This window comes from Lytechinus pictus, chromosome 10, assembly GCF_037042905.1.
Source record: "Lytechinus pictus isolate F3 Inbred chromosome 10, Lp3.0, whole genome shotgun sequence".
Taxonomy (NCBI): Eukaryota; Metazoa; Echinodermata; class Echinoidea; order Temnopleuroida; family Toxopneustidae; genus Lytechinus; species Lytechinus pictus.
The window spans coordinates 33,888,056-33,908,974 of NC_087254.1; the positions used below are offsets into that span (position 1 = coordinate 33,888,056).

Below are 20,919 nucleotides of genomic sequence, written 5' to 3' on the forward strand. Positions count from 1 at the left end.
GTATTGATTATTGTGTATGATTCTATCATTATAATGAGCTCTTTGAGCTTTTTGTTTCGTGGCCCTGGTGTCATTGTCTTCCCTGGGAACGTTATCTGTTAATGTGCAATTATGGAGGAAGGTAGTACTGTCTTAACACCATTCAGATAAGTTCAATTGTCTGTAACTGTAGCTTTACAGCTCTCAGTAGACAGAACATGTTTGTGCGAATTTGTGATCCATGCATTTATTCATGTCATATCGTGGAGAATTTTGATCATGATAATTGTCCCCAGGTTTTAGTCTTGCTTATTCTCGACTAACAGTACCTTTGTCCATGTTTAAGAAAAAAAAAGGTTAATGGTGCTAACAATTCATGGGATAGTCATTTTTATTTATCATTTTATATGGTTCACGCATTAAATGCAGAGGTGTGAGATTTTAGCTTTTTTAAAGCTAATTTCAGCTTATTTTGCTGTTTATTTTTCAGCTTAATTTCAGCTTATTTTATCTTTCCTCTGTAGAAAATTATGGGAACTTTTTGAATTTCAATATATTTACAACATTCTTCAACTTTCTTCAGCTTTGTATTTGTGACCACACACACCCCTCTCTATACATGTATGTGTGATATCTTTTTGGAAATTCCTGAAAACACTTTAACAAGGTAGAATTTCAATGTATTTTTAAAAGCTGTATTTCTTTCTGAAAAGTTTATCCAATTTTGGAAACATACTTCCCTGCTCAGCCATGTTTTCTTGCACTTTTGTTCATTCCATGTGGGCAGTGTGCTGTCGTGGATTATTGGGAAGGGTTACTCATAATTTGGTAGGGTTAGAATGTGTAGCTGGTGCCTCCATGCCTGAACCCATTTCAAAGGATTATTCAACTGAAAAAGATATCAGCTATTAGGCATTTTCATTAGAAAATTTATATCTGAGATGCATTCTTGGGTGCTAGTGTGGATGATAATTATATTATTCTTGATGATACAGTTTACCAATGTTTTTTAAAGGGAATGATAAGAAGTTTTGGTGTGTTATGTGACCGTTCATAAAGCTCATCTTTGTCTTTTTCTACCTTATATGGCAAGCATTCACACTCCCCCTCCCCCTCCCACTTCTCAATCCCAAGATGAGTATCGAACCTTGGATCCTCATGTATAGAGCCAAAGTATTTTAATCTTTACACCACAGAGCCTTTGCTTATGAAATTATCATTTGTTTAATTACTTTGATAAAAATGGAATTGTGACAATGGATTGGTCGTGTGAAAGTTAGGTGCTAAGTTGTAAACCATTGTGATGCAAAAAGAACAAAACCTTCGAAAGCTTAGGACCGCGCATGTTCAAGAGAGGATATTGCAGGTCTTTTATAAAGCAATGGTGGAAAGTGCACTTCTTTTTAATTCAATTGTTTGGATACATGCAAGTAGGAAAGAGGACATACAGAAACTAGAAAGAGTTGAAAAGCAAGCCTCTAAAATAACAAAAGAAAAAGGGTGCTTTGTAGACGAGAATGAAGGTAGAGTCCTTGAAAAAGCCAAAGAGATCCTGACCAATGAGAACCATGCCCTTCATAAATATTATAATTTGATGAGGTCAGGCAAACGTCTGAGATCCCTTCCCGGCAGAACCTCACGCTTCGTAAATTCTTTTGTTCCAGTTTCAATTCGTGCATTTAATAGCCATACTTGAAATTATGTTACCCCACTGCCTTTATCTTACTTTCTCTTATCTTTTCTTGTTGATTTGTATAATGTTTAATATATGTATCGTGTAATCTTCTGTGTGTATCATGTGATATTCTAAATTATTTTGTGCGAACAAATTGAATTTCCATTTGTACTTGATTGCAATTGGACAATAAAAATATCTGAATCTGAATCTGAAATCTCTGAAAAGAAAGAAAAACATTATGATGCAAAAAAAAAGTTCTGTAGTATTAATAGGGTATATTATTCTGAATCCTACAGAAAGAAATAAAGCCATTGCTTCCATTATCATTAATTTATGTATTATAAGCATCTAAACGTGAAAACAATAATTATCCAGAATTTGAAATACATGAACATGTCTCAAAACTTTTTTTTCAATTTCACTAAATTTGCAATCATGTGAAAGGGATGCATGTGCCTTCTTTAATTTTCATATTTTTCTCTCTGATAAATTCTCTTTTGCATATATTAAATATGTTTTATATTCATTTTGAAATGACATTCCATGATATAAGTTATAACTAGATTCCTGATAGACGTGTCTTCTCAATTGGTGCACAAATGTTATTTTCATGTGGCATTGTTAAAATATCTAGGGTTGATAGTGTAGTACATGTTAAAATGTATAAAGTTTTTAGGCACCACAATTTTTTTTCCTGTTAGAAAATGTATTTTCATGATTGATTGCTACATGAAGAAGCTATGTATATGTATATAATGTACCAAAATTTGCATCTATTAGCAATATCAGTTGAAATGACTCACTCCTTTTCTCAATATGAAAAGACCATAATGGTATAATGATCGTTATGGAGACTTTATCAGTACTCAACATTTTTCGTGATTTTTTTATTAAAATTTTTTAAATTTCATTGACTTTCTAGGGTTGACTGACTGGGTACTTTGTTATTTAATTCATGGGTAATATAACATTCTTAAAACAAATTCTACCATTTAGCATAACGTCGCAAGACTACATTTCAAAATGTTGCATCCTGGATAACGATACAGGGTCATCATGAGTTAGTTTAGGACTAGAGATAGCGCTGTTCAAAGGTGGTTGTGACATAGGAACTTTAAAACCAAACAGCCATGAAAATCTGTCTCCAAACAGTGGAGAAAACTATTTTGATTATGAATACATTTCCTAAACATGAACATAAAAAACATACAATAGATTGATACTGTGTAATAGAATTTTTTTCATATTTTTTATTGTTGCTAACTTGTATGTTCTATATTTCCAGTACTTGCTACCTAATATTTAAAGGAATACAATAATAAACAGAATCTGGGGATTAGTTTCATGCTTTTAGTTAAAGTATCATGTCTTGATAGTGTTCTTTCTATTTTGGAAGGTGTTACATGTACCTGATCTTCACAATGCTTTGTGTTTAAAGGAAATGGTTCTTTTTTGTGATGCATTGATATTTTTGAGCTTCATTCCTCAGTTTGTCTTATTTTTTTCATATGAAGACATGTGACGAAAATACTCATTTAATTATTGGACAGTTCAATTTCCTTGCTCTGCGAAAGTAATGATCTCTTTTATATGAAGCTTTATGACCATGCTGTGTGTCATTGTGCCGATGTACAAATTTGTGATTAAATTTTTTTTATATGAAATTACAATTTTCCCTGTTGATTTGTTCAATTCACCGTGAAACACCTGTCTTGCTGTGATTCTCATCATGTGCATTTCTCAAGTCCTTTCTCCTGTAGATTTCATAAATTTTCATTTCATCTTCTAATCTGCTCTATAACACCTCTTTCTCTCTCCCTCTGTATTTACTTTAGGAGTATTTGTCTGTGATGTTTGCTGGTTACATGCTTTATCAAAGAACAGAAAACTAATTACATTGCATTAGAAAGCAATAGAATGAGTGACATTAACATCTAATATTTGTTCCTTTTATTTAAATCACACTATATTTGTTATTTTTCACTATGATTATTTCTATTATGATTGTGACTTATGAGGATGATGATGGTGTTGATGACGATGATGATGCTGGTGATGATGACGATAATTGTTTGTGCCTATTTTATTGCTGTGGAAGGGGAAATTTTATTATGAATATCAGATAGAGATGATTTTCATCATTATCATCATCATCCTCCGCATTATCAATTTGAATGAAAATGAATATGACATGTTCTCTTAATACAATTTTTTTGAAACAATTAAAAATCATGAAGTAATTGAGAAGTGGTAAGTAATGTTTTACAATTGCACCGATCTGAGAAAGGCCTATGGTCCTGTAATTCAATTACACACAATACATAGCATGGAAGTAATCTCATACTCATATGTATAAACATTGGGGAGAGGTTCCACTCTATATTAACATCATGTTTTGTATTTTCAGTTGGGATTTGGAAATACCATCCATTCATATAAGATACCCCTCCACTTTTCACTGTCCTAAATTATGATGCCTCTGTAATATGGTCATTAAGTAAGGTTCCATGACATTTGCTCCGGCGACAACTGCTTCGATGGAAAATATGCATGTTAAGCCAAACATAAAACCCAACCCCCAAAACTGAATTAACCCTAATCCTTATCTACATTATTCTGAAGTCTGAACCCAAAAAACTCTATTACAATCCTAACTCTAATCCTATGCTCTCTGAGATAGTAAGACCGGAGCAAATGTCGTGTCACCTTTTTTTATATCTTTATCATCCACAATTCTGAACTCTGGTTTAAGTTTCATCTGTGGTCTACTGTGGTTGAACTTTGGTAGCCAAATGTGATGCAAATCTCTTATGTAAGTTTTCAATGTATCAGCACACTATTAAAAGCTGTTGAGATAGATATCTATGATATTTTTCATAGCCATTTAGTGTTAGACAAGTGTCCAATGCTTGGGTGTAAAATTTTTTGTCTCACCTGCATAGCAGAGTGAGACTATAGGCGCCGCTTTCAGACCAAATCTTAACCGAAGGTTAAGTTTTTGAAATGACAGCATAACTTAGAAAGTATATGGACCTAGTTCATGAAATTTAACCATAAGGTTAATCAAGTATTACTAAACATTCTGCCTGAGTTTCAGGTCACATGACTAAGGTCAAAGGTCATTTAGGGTCAATGAACTTAGACCATGTTGGGGGAATCAACATCAAAATCTTAACCTAAGGTTAAGTTTTTGAAATGTCATCATAACTTAGAAAATATATGGACGTAGTTCATGAAACTTGGATATAAGTTTAATCAAGTATTACTGAACATCTTGCTTGAGTTTCACATCACATGACCAAGGTCAAAGGTCATTTAGGGTCAATGAACTTTGGCCAAATTGGGGGTATCTGTTGAATAACCATCATAACTTTAAAAGTTTATGGATCTGATTCATGAAACTTGGACATAAGAGTAATCAAGTATCTTTTGAACATTCCGTCCCAGTTTCATGTCACATGACCAAGGTCAAAGGTCATTTAAGGTCAATGAACTTTGGCCATGTTGGGGGTATTTGTTGAATTACCATCAAATCTCTGTAAGTGTATTGGTCTAGTTCATAAAACTTGGACATAAGAGTCATCAAGTATCACTGAACATCTCATGCAAGTTTCAGGTTACATGACCAAAGTCAAAGGTCATTTAAGGTCATTGAACTTTGGCCATGTTAGAGGTAATTATTAGATTGCTGTCATAATTTTCAAAGTTTATACATATAGTGTATAAAATGTGGATATAGGGGTAATCAAGTATCACAAGTTTTAGGTCACATGATCAAGGTCAAATGTCAATGAACGTAGTATTGTATCATTATATGAATGGTGTTTTTTGTGAATAATTATTTTATAGTAGTTTTCAAAGTCAGCACTGCTTAATCGCGTGATGCAGGCGAGACAGCCAGAGGCATTTCACTTGTTTAAGGGGGCATTTGTGGATACCCCTACTTTTAGCACGAAGGGAATTAAAGAAACATGATCAATTGCAGATTGGTTTTTAACATTCACCCTTTTATCATGGATATAATTAAACCAGAGTTCGGAATACAGGGCATTATAGAACCCTATTGGTGAATGGTCATTTTATAAAAGTTTAAACCATGGGAATAATTTATGGTGTGCACGAATGTGATGGGGTTTCCAATAAGATTTAAATCACACATACAAAATTGTAGCAATATTTCAAACCAGAATATAGACCATATGTTACAACACATCTTCTACTAGTAGAAGTTTCCCCTTTTTTTTTCAAGTAAGAGCCAATGATAAAATAAGAGTTTCTGCTGTCCTGACTTCCTTTTAGTCAGAATAGCACTAGAGATGTCGGTGATGATAACCCTTAAAGTTGCCCAGTCCAGTGATACCCAAGCCAAACTATTTAAAAAGGCGATTGTATTGAGATGATTAATCCTTACATACTTTTTAGGGTATATCAACTTATTTTTTTACACATCACTGGATAAATTTCAAACTTTGTTGCTTTCAGCCAGTGGATAAGATGATTAAATCAGTGGATAAAGATGCCGTTTTAGAACCTGGGAACGATCTGAACCTGGCCGGCGTTCAACAGAGAGTCCTCAATCAAGCCGAGGCTGATGGAGAGAAGGAAAGCGAAAAACAAGCAAAAGAAGAAAGAGAAGAGGAGAAGCATGGAGAGAGTGATGGTGTGATACAAATCGTAGGGGAGGAGGAGAAGGAGGATGAAGGGAACGGAGTAGGGAATGGTGATGCCGTCCCAAACCTGGAGGAAGTAAAGGGCGTGGCCGTTGAAGAGGAGAAGAAGGTCGAAGACCAGGATCTATTAAGAATAGAAGATAAACAAAGGGAGGGTGATGCGGAGAGGGACAATGATAGAGAGAACGAAAACAAAGAGGAGGAAGAAAATGAAGGGAACGATAAAGCACCTGAAGATGAATCAGAACATGAAGCCCAGATTGAGAAGGTGGAAGATAAACTCTTGGAGAACCATTTGAAGATGGTTGAGGATAAAGAGGAAGAGTTTGCTGATCAGGAGGATGTTTTTGACGTCAAAGAGAAGGATGAGGATGATGAGGGCAAGGTCAAGATGAATCAGGAACAAAACGATCTCGCTAAGGATAAGAAGAAAATTCGAAGTAGAGAGGTAAGGTGATGGACACTGAATGCTCTTCATATACATGTTTTTACAAGAATTAAGGTACACTGATTTCATATTATGAAATCTGTGTACCATAATTCTTGAACATCAAAATTATTTAGCCTTTGTTCCTCAAATCGGCAACCAATATTGGCAACCATTTCTACATTTTCAAATCTGTTACACACTTCAAAAAATAAAATATTATAAAACACAGGTCCAAAATGAATGATAGTGAATGAATGTTCCAAAAGTTGTGAATTTGCATATTCAAAATCATTTTGTACTTTCATCACATTGCCAATTTATAGAGGAATAGCTCAATTAAAATAGCTCTTTTTCAGGTAATGCACTGCATACTATGCTGGAAAGGTTCCCATTGATTTTCAGTACATTTTTTCTTTCTATTTGCATCCGGTGATTGCTAGCAATCGGGATAAGGAAAAACTGTGTAAGTCTCAATCAAATGAAACACTGCCTGCGTGGATTAATGGGAACTCAAGTTTGAAAATGCATCATTTGACAATGCATGTTCCTGAATAGTTCAAACTCAAATACATGCACACGATATCATTTAAATAACTAGTTTTCTTGTGTATCATCATCATGATGTTGATGATGAAATTACTTTCTGTGAATTTGGGATACTCTTTCACAGATATATATCTATATACATTAGTGCAAAATTACTAGCATGAAAAGCATTAACTGATTGAAAAAATACATTGTTTACTGTGTACAAATTATAATTCACTTTTAATACCAATTCTTTTCTTGATAAGGAAATTTGATCTTTGATTGGTGGTACATTAAGCATCTATGATTTTTTAAATTATGCATGCACCTTTTCATATTTTATCAAATACAACTGATATGTGCTTTTAGTGCTGCATGTGTTACTGAGTCTGCAGAGCTCTTTAATTCATCATCTATTCCTTATTCTTTTTTAAAAATCAATTATATCACTGGTGGAGGTTTCATTTCTCTTTTATTAGATCACAGGAAATATTGAATGGACATTCTCTTACTACATTTCACAAATGCATTTTCAGTATATTCCTTTTTAAAACCAGTTTCTGGATATTTTTATCACCCTGTTGCTGTTGTTGTTTCAAGCAATTTTTCTAAGCTGTATCTATTTTTTTTTTTAAGTTCCCTCTTTCCCCAAGGGCATTTTAACAATCACTTCACAGACGGTTTCTATAGAATCTTGTGTCAGAATCCATTCGTAACAAAGCAGCCTTTGTCGAAAATCAGTGGATCAAAACAAGTGTCGTCCTGGACTCTGGATGCACAGCATATTTGTAATCGTTTGTTCTGTCCGAATCTTAAGACATGCGATGTCCCGGTCTACCAACTTTCGACAATGACCTCTAATCTGTCCATTGTGATTTGACGGGCATTTCAGTACATTCTGAACGTTGCAGAAAGCATCTGTGAAGTGGATGCTAAAATACACTATTTTGCCTTAGTAATTGACAGTTTACTTTAACCAAACCCACATGTTTGATGTTTCATCCCTTTTTCTCTGCCCCCCCTTTCTCATCTCTTTGTGCCCCCGTCACAGGAAGTCTAGGCAGACAGAGGATAAAATATGAAGATATTAACCACTCTAATCAGGGACCAAATATGCAGCTGTGTGACCTTCAGATAGCAAACTATTCACCAAGAAGAATAACAAAATCCTTACTTCTATTTTTCTATTCAAATTTATTATTTTTGTTTTTAATGGAAATGTATATTGCTTGGCAGCATTTTGCTTTTTATTTGTCTCTCATTGAGTTAAGTTTTCAATTTCAATTTCTATTTCATTTTCAATTTCAATTTTATTATTTTATGCCCACATTTCTGTAACTGCACTGAGTGTGAAATTTTGTAAAATAATGTAATACATGTAAAAAGTTGTTGATTCTGATATGACAACATTCCCGCTGACCCAGGCATGCGAATAAATTTTGATTGAAATGTTTTATGATTCAAGTGCCATATCAGAAGAATGATACTGTTTGCAATTTTTGTGATGATAGAAGTTTCCATGATTTTGTTTTTTAATTTTTCCCAGGTGGAAGAATAAGTGCACTTTTATAAACAAAAATCATGCGGCAATTTTATCATAATTTCTTTGAATTGCCAATTCTACGTTTTGCACTATATGTTAACTTGCACATTCTATTATATAAGATGATGAAATGGATCCCAGTTGAGTTGATTGATTGAGTGCACCCATATGACTAGGCATTCCTAACAAGTTAATTTACTGATGACCAGTAATGAGGGGTTGTTAGTAGAATCTGATGACTGGTCTTGATATTGAGATGAGGATGATGGCTTCACTGAGGGGTTGTTAGTAGAATCTAATGACTGGTCTTGATTTTGAGATGAGGATGATGGCTTCACTTATAACAAGGATCCACACTTAATACTGTCTTATAAAACAAATAATGCACGCCATTTTGCTTGGGAATTAATGTAATAATCCACATTCATTACTTCTCAAATGATCCAAGCAATTACATAAGTTACATTGTGCGTATAATTTTACCAGTGCCCTCGCTGATGGGTGATATTTGTTTACTAAGTAATCTAGATTGTGTCAACCTTTTTTCAAATTTCGATATGAATGAATGTACAATAATTCAATCAAGAAATTGTATGAATTGTGGAATGGATGATTTAATATTCAGATTTCTCATTTGAAGAAAATGTATGTTTGCTTCTTTCAGATAATAATATATATTTTTTTATTTAATCAAGTACTAATGAGTAGCTAAAGTATCAAACGAAGAATGTCAATGTAATGGGTGTTATAACATTCAGGCGCGGATCCAGGGGGGCCATTTGAAAAAAACAAATTACAATTTTTAATGCAAAAAGCCCCTTTTTTGTGTGTCAAAATTTACCTCCGGAAAATTTGCCCCCCCCCCTTTTGGAAAATCCTGGATCCACCCCTGATAACATTCATTTTAAGGTGAAAGCTGAAATCAGGGGCAGTGCTACATATGGGTACCCCCCCCCCTTCCTATGAATTTTGAAGTAGTGAGGAAAGAGAGGATAAAAGAGAAAGAAAGGAGAAAAGATGTAGCTTTAGAAAAGAGAAACCTGGGTCGTGTCACTCTTTGATATCCCTCTTATTCAATTGAAGAGAAGAAAATTTCTTTCCAAGTCACCTTAAGGTTCTCTTGCTCCCCTCCCCCCGCATCCAATAACCGGTACTGGGGGTCCACTTCAATTGACGAGTGGATACCATGCGCGACCATGGGGTCTCGAAAAGCACCCTATACACGTATTTTCCATATTCTGAAAATGCACCCATTAACAAATATTGGCGTGTGAAACCCTACCCTTAACAAGTATTGAAAACAAAACGATACTCTTGACATGTATTCCCTGAATTGACCCCCTAAACAAGTACAGCGATATTTTTATTGTTATGTCACGGTCGTCGGTTTTACCTTTACCTACATCATTGGGTTTAGTACAGCCCCACATCTCGCGCAAATCGTACTCTAAACACGTAGTGTTGACAGTTGAGGCAAAAAGTACATCCTTTATAAAACATTTACTCTTAATTTTTTACACCTTCGCAAATTTGACCCTAAACACGTAGCTTTCCTAGCGAAAATAGATACCCTTTTTTCATTATATTAGTGTTTTTGACACCCTTATTACGTTACGTACGTAACGTGCCCTATCTTGAAAGAGACATCCTTTTTACGTGTTTTTTTTTGGTCGCCCATGGTATCCACTCGCCAATGTAAGTGGCCCCCGGGGCCGGTACTGCCTCTTCTGAAATGATTGTTTGCCCAACTAAAAATGAAGGGAAAAATGAATAGATTTAACATGTGTAAATAATAAATATATGATACTTGTACTGTTCAAAAACATATTTTAGCTCATAAAACAATTCTTATTGCCTTTTATAAGTCTTCCTGTTGTTGAATTTTGTGTCTTTGCAATATATTTTTATATACTGTTATGTGTGCCTGTAATTTCTAAGTATCTAGTGTATTTTTAAATTTGTTTGGATATGCTTATATGTAAATATTAAAGTCTACAATCTTTCTCTAGTCTTGTTGAACATCCATATACAACTGATGTCATGTAAGGTTCATTGTATAACCAACTGATTATGATTAGGCCTGTAGCCAGGGTTTTCAAGTTGGTAGTTCGATCCTCTCTCTTTTCTCCTCTCCTACTTTTCCTCCCAATTTTTCTTGCTTTTGGAAAATTTCAGGGAGTTCAATCGAATCCCCTGCACCCCCTGGCTATGGGCTTGATCATGACATATTCAGACTCAAGGTCTGAATTCATTTGAATCCATGATTTTGAACCATGGCTTATGCAAAAGTCGGGCCATTAATGAGTGGCACCTGTGGTTACAGCACACTAACGAGCCAACTGTTTTGAGTCCACTCTTGTTTTGTTAAGTTATTATTTTTTTTGCAGAAGTTTTTGCTTTGATTCAACCTGGTAATGAATCTGCACTAAATTGGCACCCGTTACGAACTGAAGGTTACAGCATTAATGAGCCTATAGTTTTTGTCCACTCCTGTTTAGTGAAGTTATTTGTTTATGCAGAAGTTTTTTTCTTTCATTTAGTCAGCTAATGAATGTTCACTAAACTGGCATTTGTTACTAACTGATGGTTACATTGTCAGTGAGCCCACTGTTTTTGTCCACTCTTGTTAAGTTCTTTTTATGCAAAAAGTTTTTGCTTTGATTCAGTCAGGTAATGAACGCTGACACTTGTTACTAATGGAAGGTTACATCATTAATGAGCCCACTGTTTTTTTGTTAATTTTTACATTAACAGCAGACTCAATAATACAGTAACCTTAGTATAAAACTCGTGTCAATTTAGCATGCTGTGATTAAACGTGGTCATTCATTATTCTCAAATATACACACTATTATATTGAGCGTAATTGTGGATGAAATCTTCATAAGCCATGGTTTGAGAACAGGGTCCTGTTTCATAAAACAATGTCATAATAACAAATGAACAACTTCTATAACAAGTTTATTATCAGCCAATCAAATTGAAGGATTTCAGTAGCTTTAAACTGTTAATTCAAATTTGTTATAATAAAAAGTTTTATGAAATGGGTACCAGAGGCCCATTTCATAAAACTTGTTACAATAACAAATTTGAATTAACAGTTTTAAGCTACCAATTTGATTGGCTGATAGCGAACTTGTTATAGAAATTGGGTATTTGTTATTATAACAATTCTTTATGAAACTGACACCAGAGGGATCAAAACCACATTTGTGAATTTGGGCCAAAATGATAGCTGTTTGATCACTTGTTTATTTAGTAAACTACAATAACAACAACAACAAAAGAGGTGACCAACTTTGTTTTTTTGTAAAGAAATATATTGACAAATTTTTATTTCTTTGTAACATACATGTAATTTATGATACTATTTTTAATTATAGAAATGTTAATTAGACCTCTGAAAAATATCATCATTCCTATAGATTTATTATAATTCCATTGGATGGGGGAATAAAAAAAATTGAAAAAAGAAACAATATTAACAGTCAATTGTAACTTGCATGGTTTGTCATATTATACAGTGCGTATAAAAAAAAAGTTTACACTTAGAAAAAATCCTGTAAAATCATACATTTGTAATATCCTGAAGATTTTTCCACATTTTAACATTGGTACAGATCCATTTAAGCAAATGATGATATAACTGTCGAAAAATATTTCCGCTTGAGTGAGCACCACTTACTTTTTAAAAGTAAGTGAAAAATGATTTGCGCAGAACTTTGTAATAGTTATGCGAATAAAAGTAGACCTTAATCATGAAGAACATGTGGAATTTAGCTAGTAAAATTGATTTGAAGATATCTTTTACCTTTTTAAAATTGTTTCCTTGCCCCACACACCGAGGCAATCGTGACGATATTTGCTTTACACTGAGTTGTGATTACATGAAGTGGCTTAGGATTGATTTTCATTTTGTTAATCATTGTCAAGCTTGGAAAAAGTGTGGAGAAACAAGTATTAAAAGGAAAATGAAATGCAAACCCACTTTAAATGATAAAAAAATGCTGGAGATGTCTGATATAAACTTTTGTTCAGATTCAGTTATGTCCTCAGATCCAGCTGGCACAGAAAGGGTAAAGGTTGTTCTTACTAAGTGTTGAAATTTCGATCTGGGTGGAAAAATTGTTACAAAATGCTTGAATGCATCTGTTTTATTTCAATTGACTAAAAGTGCAAGGGAAATGTATGAGAAATGTTTCGCAGGTTAAGTTTGATTTTGCCCTTTCCACTTGACACAGTGTAAAAATGAGCATTTCTGCGCAAACAGATTTCTGCGAGCTTTACAAAAATGGACAGTGCTCACTCAAGTGTAACATTCTGTCAAAACTTTTACTTTTATTGGATAGATGAGACCCAAACCCAAAATTATATATAAAAAAATTACCCACTTGTATATTTTTTTATTCCCAGGACTTTTTCAAAGTGTAAACTTTTTATTGATACGCACTGTACAGGGGCCGCGGAACGGTTTTCAAAGTGGGGGGGCTGACCATGCTAAAAATCACAATCATATGGTAATTTTTACGTTTTTGTACACGGTTTTGGAAAAAAGTGGGGGGGGGGGCTGAAGCCCCCCACCCCACCGCGGAACGGTTTTCAAAGTGGGGGGGCTGAAGCCCCCCACCCCACCGCGGAACGGTTTTCAAAGTGGGGGGGCTGACCATGCTAAAAATCACAATCATATGGTAATTTTTACGTTTTTGTACACGGTTTTGGAAAAAAGTGGGGGGGGGGGGGCTGAAGCCCCCCACCCCCCCCCCCCGGTTCCGCGGCCCCTGCTGTATATGGAAGTGTTGTGGTGTAGCGGGTCAGACTCTCGCCTTGTAAGACGTCGTTCCAATGTATTAAGCGCTTTATAAAAGCGGATTATTATTATTATTATATGAATGGCAAATCATGCATGAAAGCAGTTTAGCAGTGTCAACTGTGAATCATACAATTATAGTGTATTTGTGTACCAGGGTCCTTGATTAACGTTATTCCAGGGTCCTATTACTATATGTGTTTTTTGGCAAGTTAAATAGTAATAGCATAAATTATTAAATAAAAAAATAACTCAGTATAAGTCAAACCTTTTGGTTCACAGAATTCAGTTTGTTGAAAAGATTTTACTGAGAAAGCGATATTTTATTTGACATGTTTTCCTTTCCTTTTCTTTCATTATTTCTTTTTTTTCTTGGTCATTACTTTATTATATTTTTTTTTCGGGGGGTCCATGACTCGAAGCCCCCCCCCCCCTCTTCTGTACAACAGTGATCTACCCATACAAAGACAAAATGTAATATCACTCATATGCCAGAAAATTCACCCTAACAAAAAGTTCGTTGTAAAAGCAGATAAATGATTTTAAAAAAATATTGCTGATGGTATGAGCAAAATCCATAAAAGAATAAAATTAGAGTTTTGATTATTTAATTTGTGACGCCATATGCGAGCATAGTAAAGAAATCAATGAAATGTCATATTTTCAGAAAATTGACATTTGTTTTATTGTACCTTCAGTATATCAATAGACAAATAATTTCACGCCCGTTTCTAAAAAGAAAACAAAAATATATAAGTCATCACGAACAAAAATCAACTTACCTTTAATGACAGTAAATATTACATAGTGATCACTTAAACCTATTATTTGTACTCCTGATTTAATGTCACTTTCACTAGGTGAGTCAGGAACACAAATTAAATCAATAAGTGATTGACTGTTAGGCGTATTAACTCTCGTGGGTTGAGATATAACCCGTGTCATCTGCTCGGTCATACATAGATTTTTTACTTTTTGACAGTTAACATGTTACAGTTAAAATACCTGAGTATATAGTAAAATTGCATGACTTTGCAAATACTTTTTCAAGATTTTGTTCTAAACTCTTAAAGAATTCTTAAGTGACTATCGGGTTTCCTATACAATATACCAACGAGCATTGAGCTGCTATTAGCGCGCAGCAATTCGAGCCACAATATTTCTAATATTACAGGTTAAAGATCTGTTCTTCTCACGTAGGAAGTATTTTCAGATTTGTAACACCCCACTCCTCCTCCATGGGTGCCCCTATCTCTTCTTTCAAACTTATATTCTTTAACAGAAAATAAACTATCAGAATATTCATCTGTCAACCATGTTTCAGACAAACTGAATATATCATAACGATCATTACTAAACAAATTTTGTACATCAGCAACCTTATTTACCATACTCCTGACATTGAGATAGGCAAGTTTGATGCCTTTAATTGTGTTTAATTTGAAATTGCTATTCGAATCTTCTTTACTACATGTACTTGCTAACATCTCACTGCATTTTTTTTTATGTCAACATTTCCTTTTACTTCAAAAACATTATTCCAAAATGGTGGCTGTTGCATCAAGCACATAGGACAGAGCCAGTTTTCAAAGAGTACATCTAAATCATAAGTCCTTTTCAGGACCTGTCCTCAAGGTATATGCACCCATTGTCTTTTTTACCGACTTACTGCTAATAGAACATGGGTATTTAACCATTATTATTAACTGTGTTAAGACTTGCATTGAATATTCATGTCACTCTACGTAGATGCATCATAACATGTGATTACAAATAACTCTCAATATGGTACAAGGGAAAGGATGATATGTACAAGAGAGTGCACCATAATGATAAACGTCAACTATAATCTTTAATGGATTTTCCTTTAAAAAAAACTTCTCCAATATTTTTAATTATTTTTTCTGCTTTTTTACAACAAACTTTTCTTCAAGGTGAACTTCTCCTTAAAGCATTTGTCATAAAATTATTGAAACACTGATATATAATTTGTTGATGATTGATAATTATATGTGCATTCTGTGAATGTGTAGGCCTAGTTCCAAAATATAAAATATTTGGTTTTGAAAATTAAAATGGTTAGTAATGGCCAGACTAATTAATTTATGTAACGAGGTTCGTATTCTATTGTATCGAAAATAAAAGTAGGCAATTTCTACTGTGCATTAAAGCAAATTAGACGTCATAATTTATTGCTACGAATATTGAACAAAACAATGGGGTTTTGGGGGTCATTTTCATCAAATCTGTGTAGAAGCATGTGTTGCAAAAACTCGCTAAGTGGCGGCCAGAAATGTGCATAGGGCTAATATTTCAAAAATGATGCCCAAATGGAGTTAAAGAGAGAGAGCAAAAAGATAAATCGGTTATGATACAGGAGCGGAATCAGAAAAACATACGAATCCTCTAAAGGGTTACCTTGACGAAGAAGAAAAAAACATCAATTAGTTATCATGACGTACTCTCGTGCGTCATTCTCTGAAAACTTACAAACAAATCTTTAAGAAAAATGCACAAATGCCGAACATTAGATAACGCTGAAACCAAATTAATGATAAGTGGTTAAAGGTAAAGTCCATCCCAGAAAAATATTGATTTGAATAAATAGAGAAAAATCAAACTATCATAACGCTGAAAATTTCATCAAAATCGGATGTCAAATAAGAAAGTTATGACATTTTAAAGTTTCGCTTATTTTTCACAAAACAGTTATATGTACAGCACTGTGATATGTAAACTAGACAGTCGATGATGGTCCTCTCTCACTATTTTCTTTGTTATTTGTTGATTGAATCATAAAATATTTAATTTGTATACGCCCGTCCTAAACGGGACGTATTTTAGTATCACGCTCGGTGTCCGTCCGTCCGTTAACTTTTCCTTGTAAACGCGATAACTTCAGTTTGACTTAACCAAGGCTCATATAATTTGGTGTGTATGATACTAGCATGAATCCCAGGAAGCCTGTTGATTTTAAGGTCAAAGTTCAGGGTCACAGTGACAACTGACATGTTCTCCTCTTACCCTTCTAAGAGTCCTTGTTAACGAGATACTTTAGTTTAACTTAACCTATATAGGCTCATATAATTTGGTTTGTATGATACTAGCATGGATCCCAGGAAGCCTATTGATTTTTAGGTCAAAAGGTCGAAGGTCAATTTCCACCTTTCACTTTTCTTGCTTGACCAGTAACTCCATTTTCCGCGTTACAGGTGGGCGTATTATGTGCTCGCCCTAGCGACACTCTTGTTTATAAATTTGACAATAAGGACAAAACTTGACTTGACCATATAGAATCAAACAATGCCAATCCACATGTTCAGGGAGGAATTAATCGATGTTCCACCTGATAATGAGAAGAAAATTAGAATATTTCCTATTTCATATAATAAAATACAAAAGAAATAGAGAGTGGATGACATCATCAGTCTCCTCATTTGCATATCGACCAGGATATGCATATAACTATTTCATGAAATTAAGCGATCCTTTAAAATGTCATAACTTTCTTCTTTTACATCCGATTTTGATGAAATTTTCAGTGTTGTGCTTGTTGGATTTTTCTCTTTTTATCTAAATCAACTTTCTGTTGGGGTGGACTTTTCCTTTAACATATTGTGAAGAAACCACTGTGTTTGCATTTGACATAACTTCACATTCTTCTTCTTTTCCGCGCGCTTGTAATCGTGCACTTAGTCGTGCGCTATTTTGATTTTCGGTTTGAACAATAAAATTTGAAGGAGACCATACGAAGCCAGGGGCGGATCCAGGATTTTTTCAAAAAGGGGGGCTTTTTTGCATTTACCGAAAAGAATAAATTAACAAGCCCCCAAAATAAGTCTTCAGTCCCAATTGATGGTGAATTTATATCATGAAAAATAAAAAAATTAAAAAGGTCCTCATTTGCATTATGCATGACATATTTCCCCTAACACTGAATGTTTGTTATGGCTCTCAAGGGGGGGGGGGGGGGTGGCAAGGGTCGGATGTGTCCCTTCCCCGAGCCGCCGTTGTACAAAGCATTAAAATTCCGAGGACATTAATTGGGCTTTTTCGAACTTTTCCAATCTCATCCTTGTCGTTCAGGCTGCTTATGATGTAACACCATGGTATCTTCAGGTGTCGCTTCTTCTTTTCCTCTTCCGCCTACTCATTCTTCTTCTGCTCCTTCTACCTCTCATTCTTTTTCTTCTCCTCATTCTTCTGTTTCTTTTTCTTCATCATCTTCTCCTCTTCCTTCCTCTCCTACTCCTAATACTCCTACTTCTCATTTTTCTTCTTCCTCTCCTCCTCTTCATTCTTCTGTTTCTTATTTCTTCATCACCTCCTCTTCTTCTTCCTACTTCTCATTTTTCTTCTCCTCTTCCTCCTCATTCTTCTTATTCTTTTTTTTTCTTCATCACCTCCTATACTCTTCCCCCTCCTACCCATCCTCCTCCTTCTTCTACTTCTACGTCTTCTTTTATTTTTCTTCTCCTTCTTCGTCATCACCTCCTCCTCCTTCTTTCTTCTTATTTCATCACCTCTTCATCTTCCATCTCTTTTTTCATCACTTCTCCATCTTCTTTATATTCTCCTCTTTTATTGCTGCTTATACTTCATCATCGTCATCATCATAGTTTTCTTCTTCTTAAAAATATTATCCTTCTTCATATTCTATTTATTATAGTTCCCCCTTCATCATTATAACATTGTCGTTGCTCTACTTTTCCATTCTTTGTCGTCATCTTTTCCAAATTCTCTACGGCCGTGATCATGCTTCTTCGTAACTTCGTTCTTCTTTCGTATTCTTCTCCCTGTCTTTCTTTCATTAGTCTGCTTCTTTCAATAATAATAATAATAAAAATGAAATTACATTTCTATAGCGCATAATACACAAGGTTTCTAAGCGCTCCACATATACATGAATTAAAAATCTCAACTTATACAATACGGGCATTGAAAAAAAAAAAAAAGATTACAATTAATCAATTGTTAAACAGGTACATTTTAAGTGCAGTCTTAAGTGGGTGTAGTCCGGATGACAAGAGGGAGAGAGTTCCAGAGGGTTGCAGCATTGAAGGTGAAGGAGCTATATATGGCCGTAGTACTGTGTCTTAAAACGAGGAACCTGAAGGAGATGCTTATTCTGTGACCTGAGAGCACGGGAAGGAGTGTAGGTGTTGATAAGTTCAGAAAGATATGAAGGGCTTGAACCAGAAAGAGACTTGTAAGTGATGAGGAGGATCTTAAAGCGAATCTGCTTGTCAATTGGAAGCCAGTGGAGGTTACGAAGGAGGGATGAGTGTTAGAAGTCAGACCAATTAACGCCAAATCCATGACCCCGTGTATTATCAGACTTTTTCATGCATTTCCGCACCCTGTCAATGAAATGAAAAAGTGGGGAGGCAGGCGAACCCGTGAGATTGAATCATCTAATGAGCTCGCATCTGATTGGTCAGTGCGTCATGCAGCAGCTGTTGCGGGTTGGAATTGATTTTCATCTGTTGAATATAGCGCCAATTAAAGATGCGATTCGGTAAAACACGTGCATCTCAGCATGATTGGAGCCTGTACAATTGTGCTGAGGAGTCTTAGGAGTATAGACCCCTACGCCATTAGGTAGGTTTGTGGTAGGCTGACACCAATGTCTTCTTTTCACTCTCTATCTTTTCTCGACACCGTACGCATACTCTACAATGAAATACCCATTCCACACTCTCTGTTCATGATTTTAGCGCGAGGATTATGAACGAAAGTAACCAAAACACGAGTCAGACTTAATTCTTTTTCCAGGATGGGACTTTCAAAGTTGAGTTGAAAACAGGGAGAATATCATTGAATATGCACCTTTCGGACTTCTTCAGCGATCTCCTTTAGATGTGAACTTATCGACCGTCTTTATCACTCTCCTGTATAGAGACTGGAAGCAGTTGCGTTGGTCAAGATGAATAAGACAGAAATCGTCAGCCTCTCTATAAATGTGATAGTAATGCTGTTCGGACTGTCGGGAAACGCAATCATAATCGCCGTGTATGGTCGTAAGAAAGCCAAGAAAAGCACCGATACGCTCATCCTATCCCAGGCCATTCTAGACTTCACGGGTGGCATTATCGCACCAATAGATATCATCCGCACACTCGCTGACCCTGTCAAAAGCGATGCCCTCTGTAAGTTTACCATCTTTAGCATCCGGATCGTAGCGTATTCGGCCCTCTACCTAACCTCCGCTATCGCCGTGGATCGGTGTATACTCGTAAAGAGACCGTTCGATCGCCGCACCTCGCCCAAAACGGCCTTCGTTGGAGTGGTGATTTCGGTGATGTTCGCTGGCATTTCGCAGTCCTACAACTTCATTTACGTTGATTTGGCGGACTTTGGAGTTTGTGTAAGGAATGGCATGCCAGCAGCCATTGAAATATCTGTCTCTATCTTGACCACTGCCTCCTTTGCGGTGACACTCGTTCTGGCGGTTGTTTGCTATGGCTTGATCTACACCTCGATTCGTTCGCAGGCTCGGGTACGTGCGGCCATGCTGGAATTGCCTCAGTCAACAGTGGGAAACAGTGCCTCTGTATGCGAGAATGCTACAAACTCCGATTCAAATGTAGCCCACCATCAAAGTACATGCAATGGATATGACAACGTATTCATTGCAGCAAAACACAAGGATAACTTGGAAGCGTCCATTTCTAATAAAGACGGAATCGCCCATCCCGTACCCCAGGGGAACAACGAAGTATTCACGATAAGCAGTGGTGGGCCTAATTTGGGCCCACCCACACCCAATGCAAACCCTCACCAGTCGCCCAAGAAGGAAAGATTGGTGAAGCCACGAAGAGACCACAAGACAACCAAGATGCTTCTTTTCACCACCATCATCATTCTCCTGCTCTGGTTGCCTTCCACTATCCTCAACCACATACCCGGTGACGTCCTCATCAGGTTCCGGAGACAGTCTACGGGGAAGAATGCCCTCATCTATTCATGCTTTGCCATGAGAAGCATCAATCACGTCGTCAACATATTTGTCTACCTGGCCGTAAATACGCGATTTCGTGGGGAATGTAAACAGCTTTTCAAAACAGTACGTAAAAGCAGAAAATTCTAAAGACTGTTACGACGTCAGCTGCTGTGGATCAGGGCCTCGTCTTACAATGGACCTGTAAAGAGATGGACGATTGACGTGAGCCTTAATTTTTTGATGGAATGATAATCACAGCCTTATGATTTTGTGCACCTTGATGAGAACATACAGGTCTTTTAACAATGGCGACTACCAAGGCGTGTCTGAAGTGATTATTT

At 35.7% G+C, this 20,919-nt stretch overlaps 2 protein-coding genes across 5 annotated transcripts in view; both read left to right on the top strand.

The window, feature by feature from the left end:
- The window catches only part of LOC129269523 (putative sodium-coupled neutral amino acid transporter 10), a 42,165-nt gene extending 30,019 nt beyond the window's left edge, over nt 1–12,146 (top strand). For all 4 annotated transcript variants that reach the window (XM_064105898.1, XM_054907033.2, XM_054907035.2 and 1 more), the window contains 2 exons: nt 6,140–6,775; nt 8,337–12,146. In XM_064105898.1, coding sequence (XP_063961968.1) covers nt 6,140–6,775; nt 8,337–8,345 — 645 coding nt within the window. In that variant the 3' untranslated portion in view covers nt 8,346–12,146. The remainder of the gene's footprint in view (nt 1–6,139; nt 6,776–8,336) is intronic.
- A 7,415-nt stretch (nt 12,147–19,561) lies between these two features.
- Nucleotides 19,562–20,725, top strand: LOC129270526 (formyl peptide receptor-related sequence 6-like). Its single transcript, XM_054907895.2, has one exon. It carries the CDS (start codon nt 19,562–19,564, stop codon nt 20,723–20,725), a length of 1,164 nt encoding a protein of 387 aa, XP_054763870.2.
- Nucleotides 20,726–20,919: the final 194 nt, after the last annotated feature.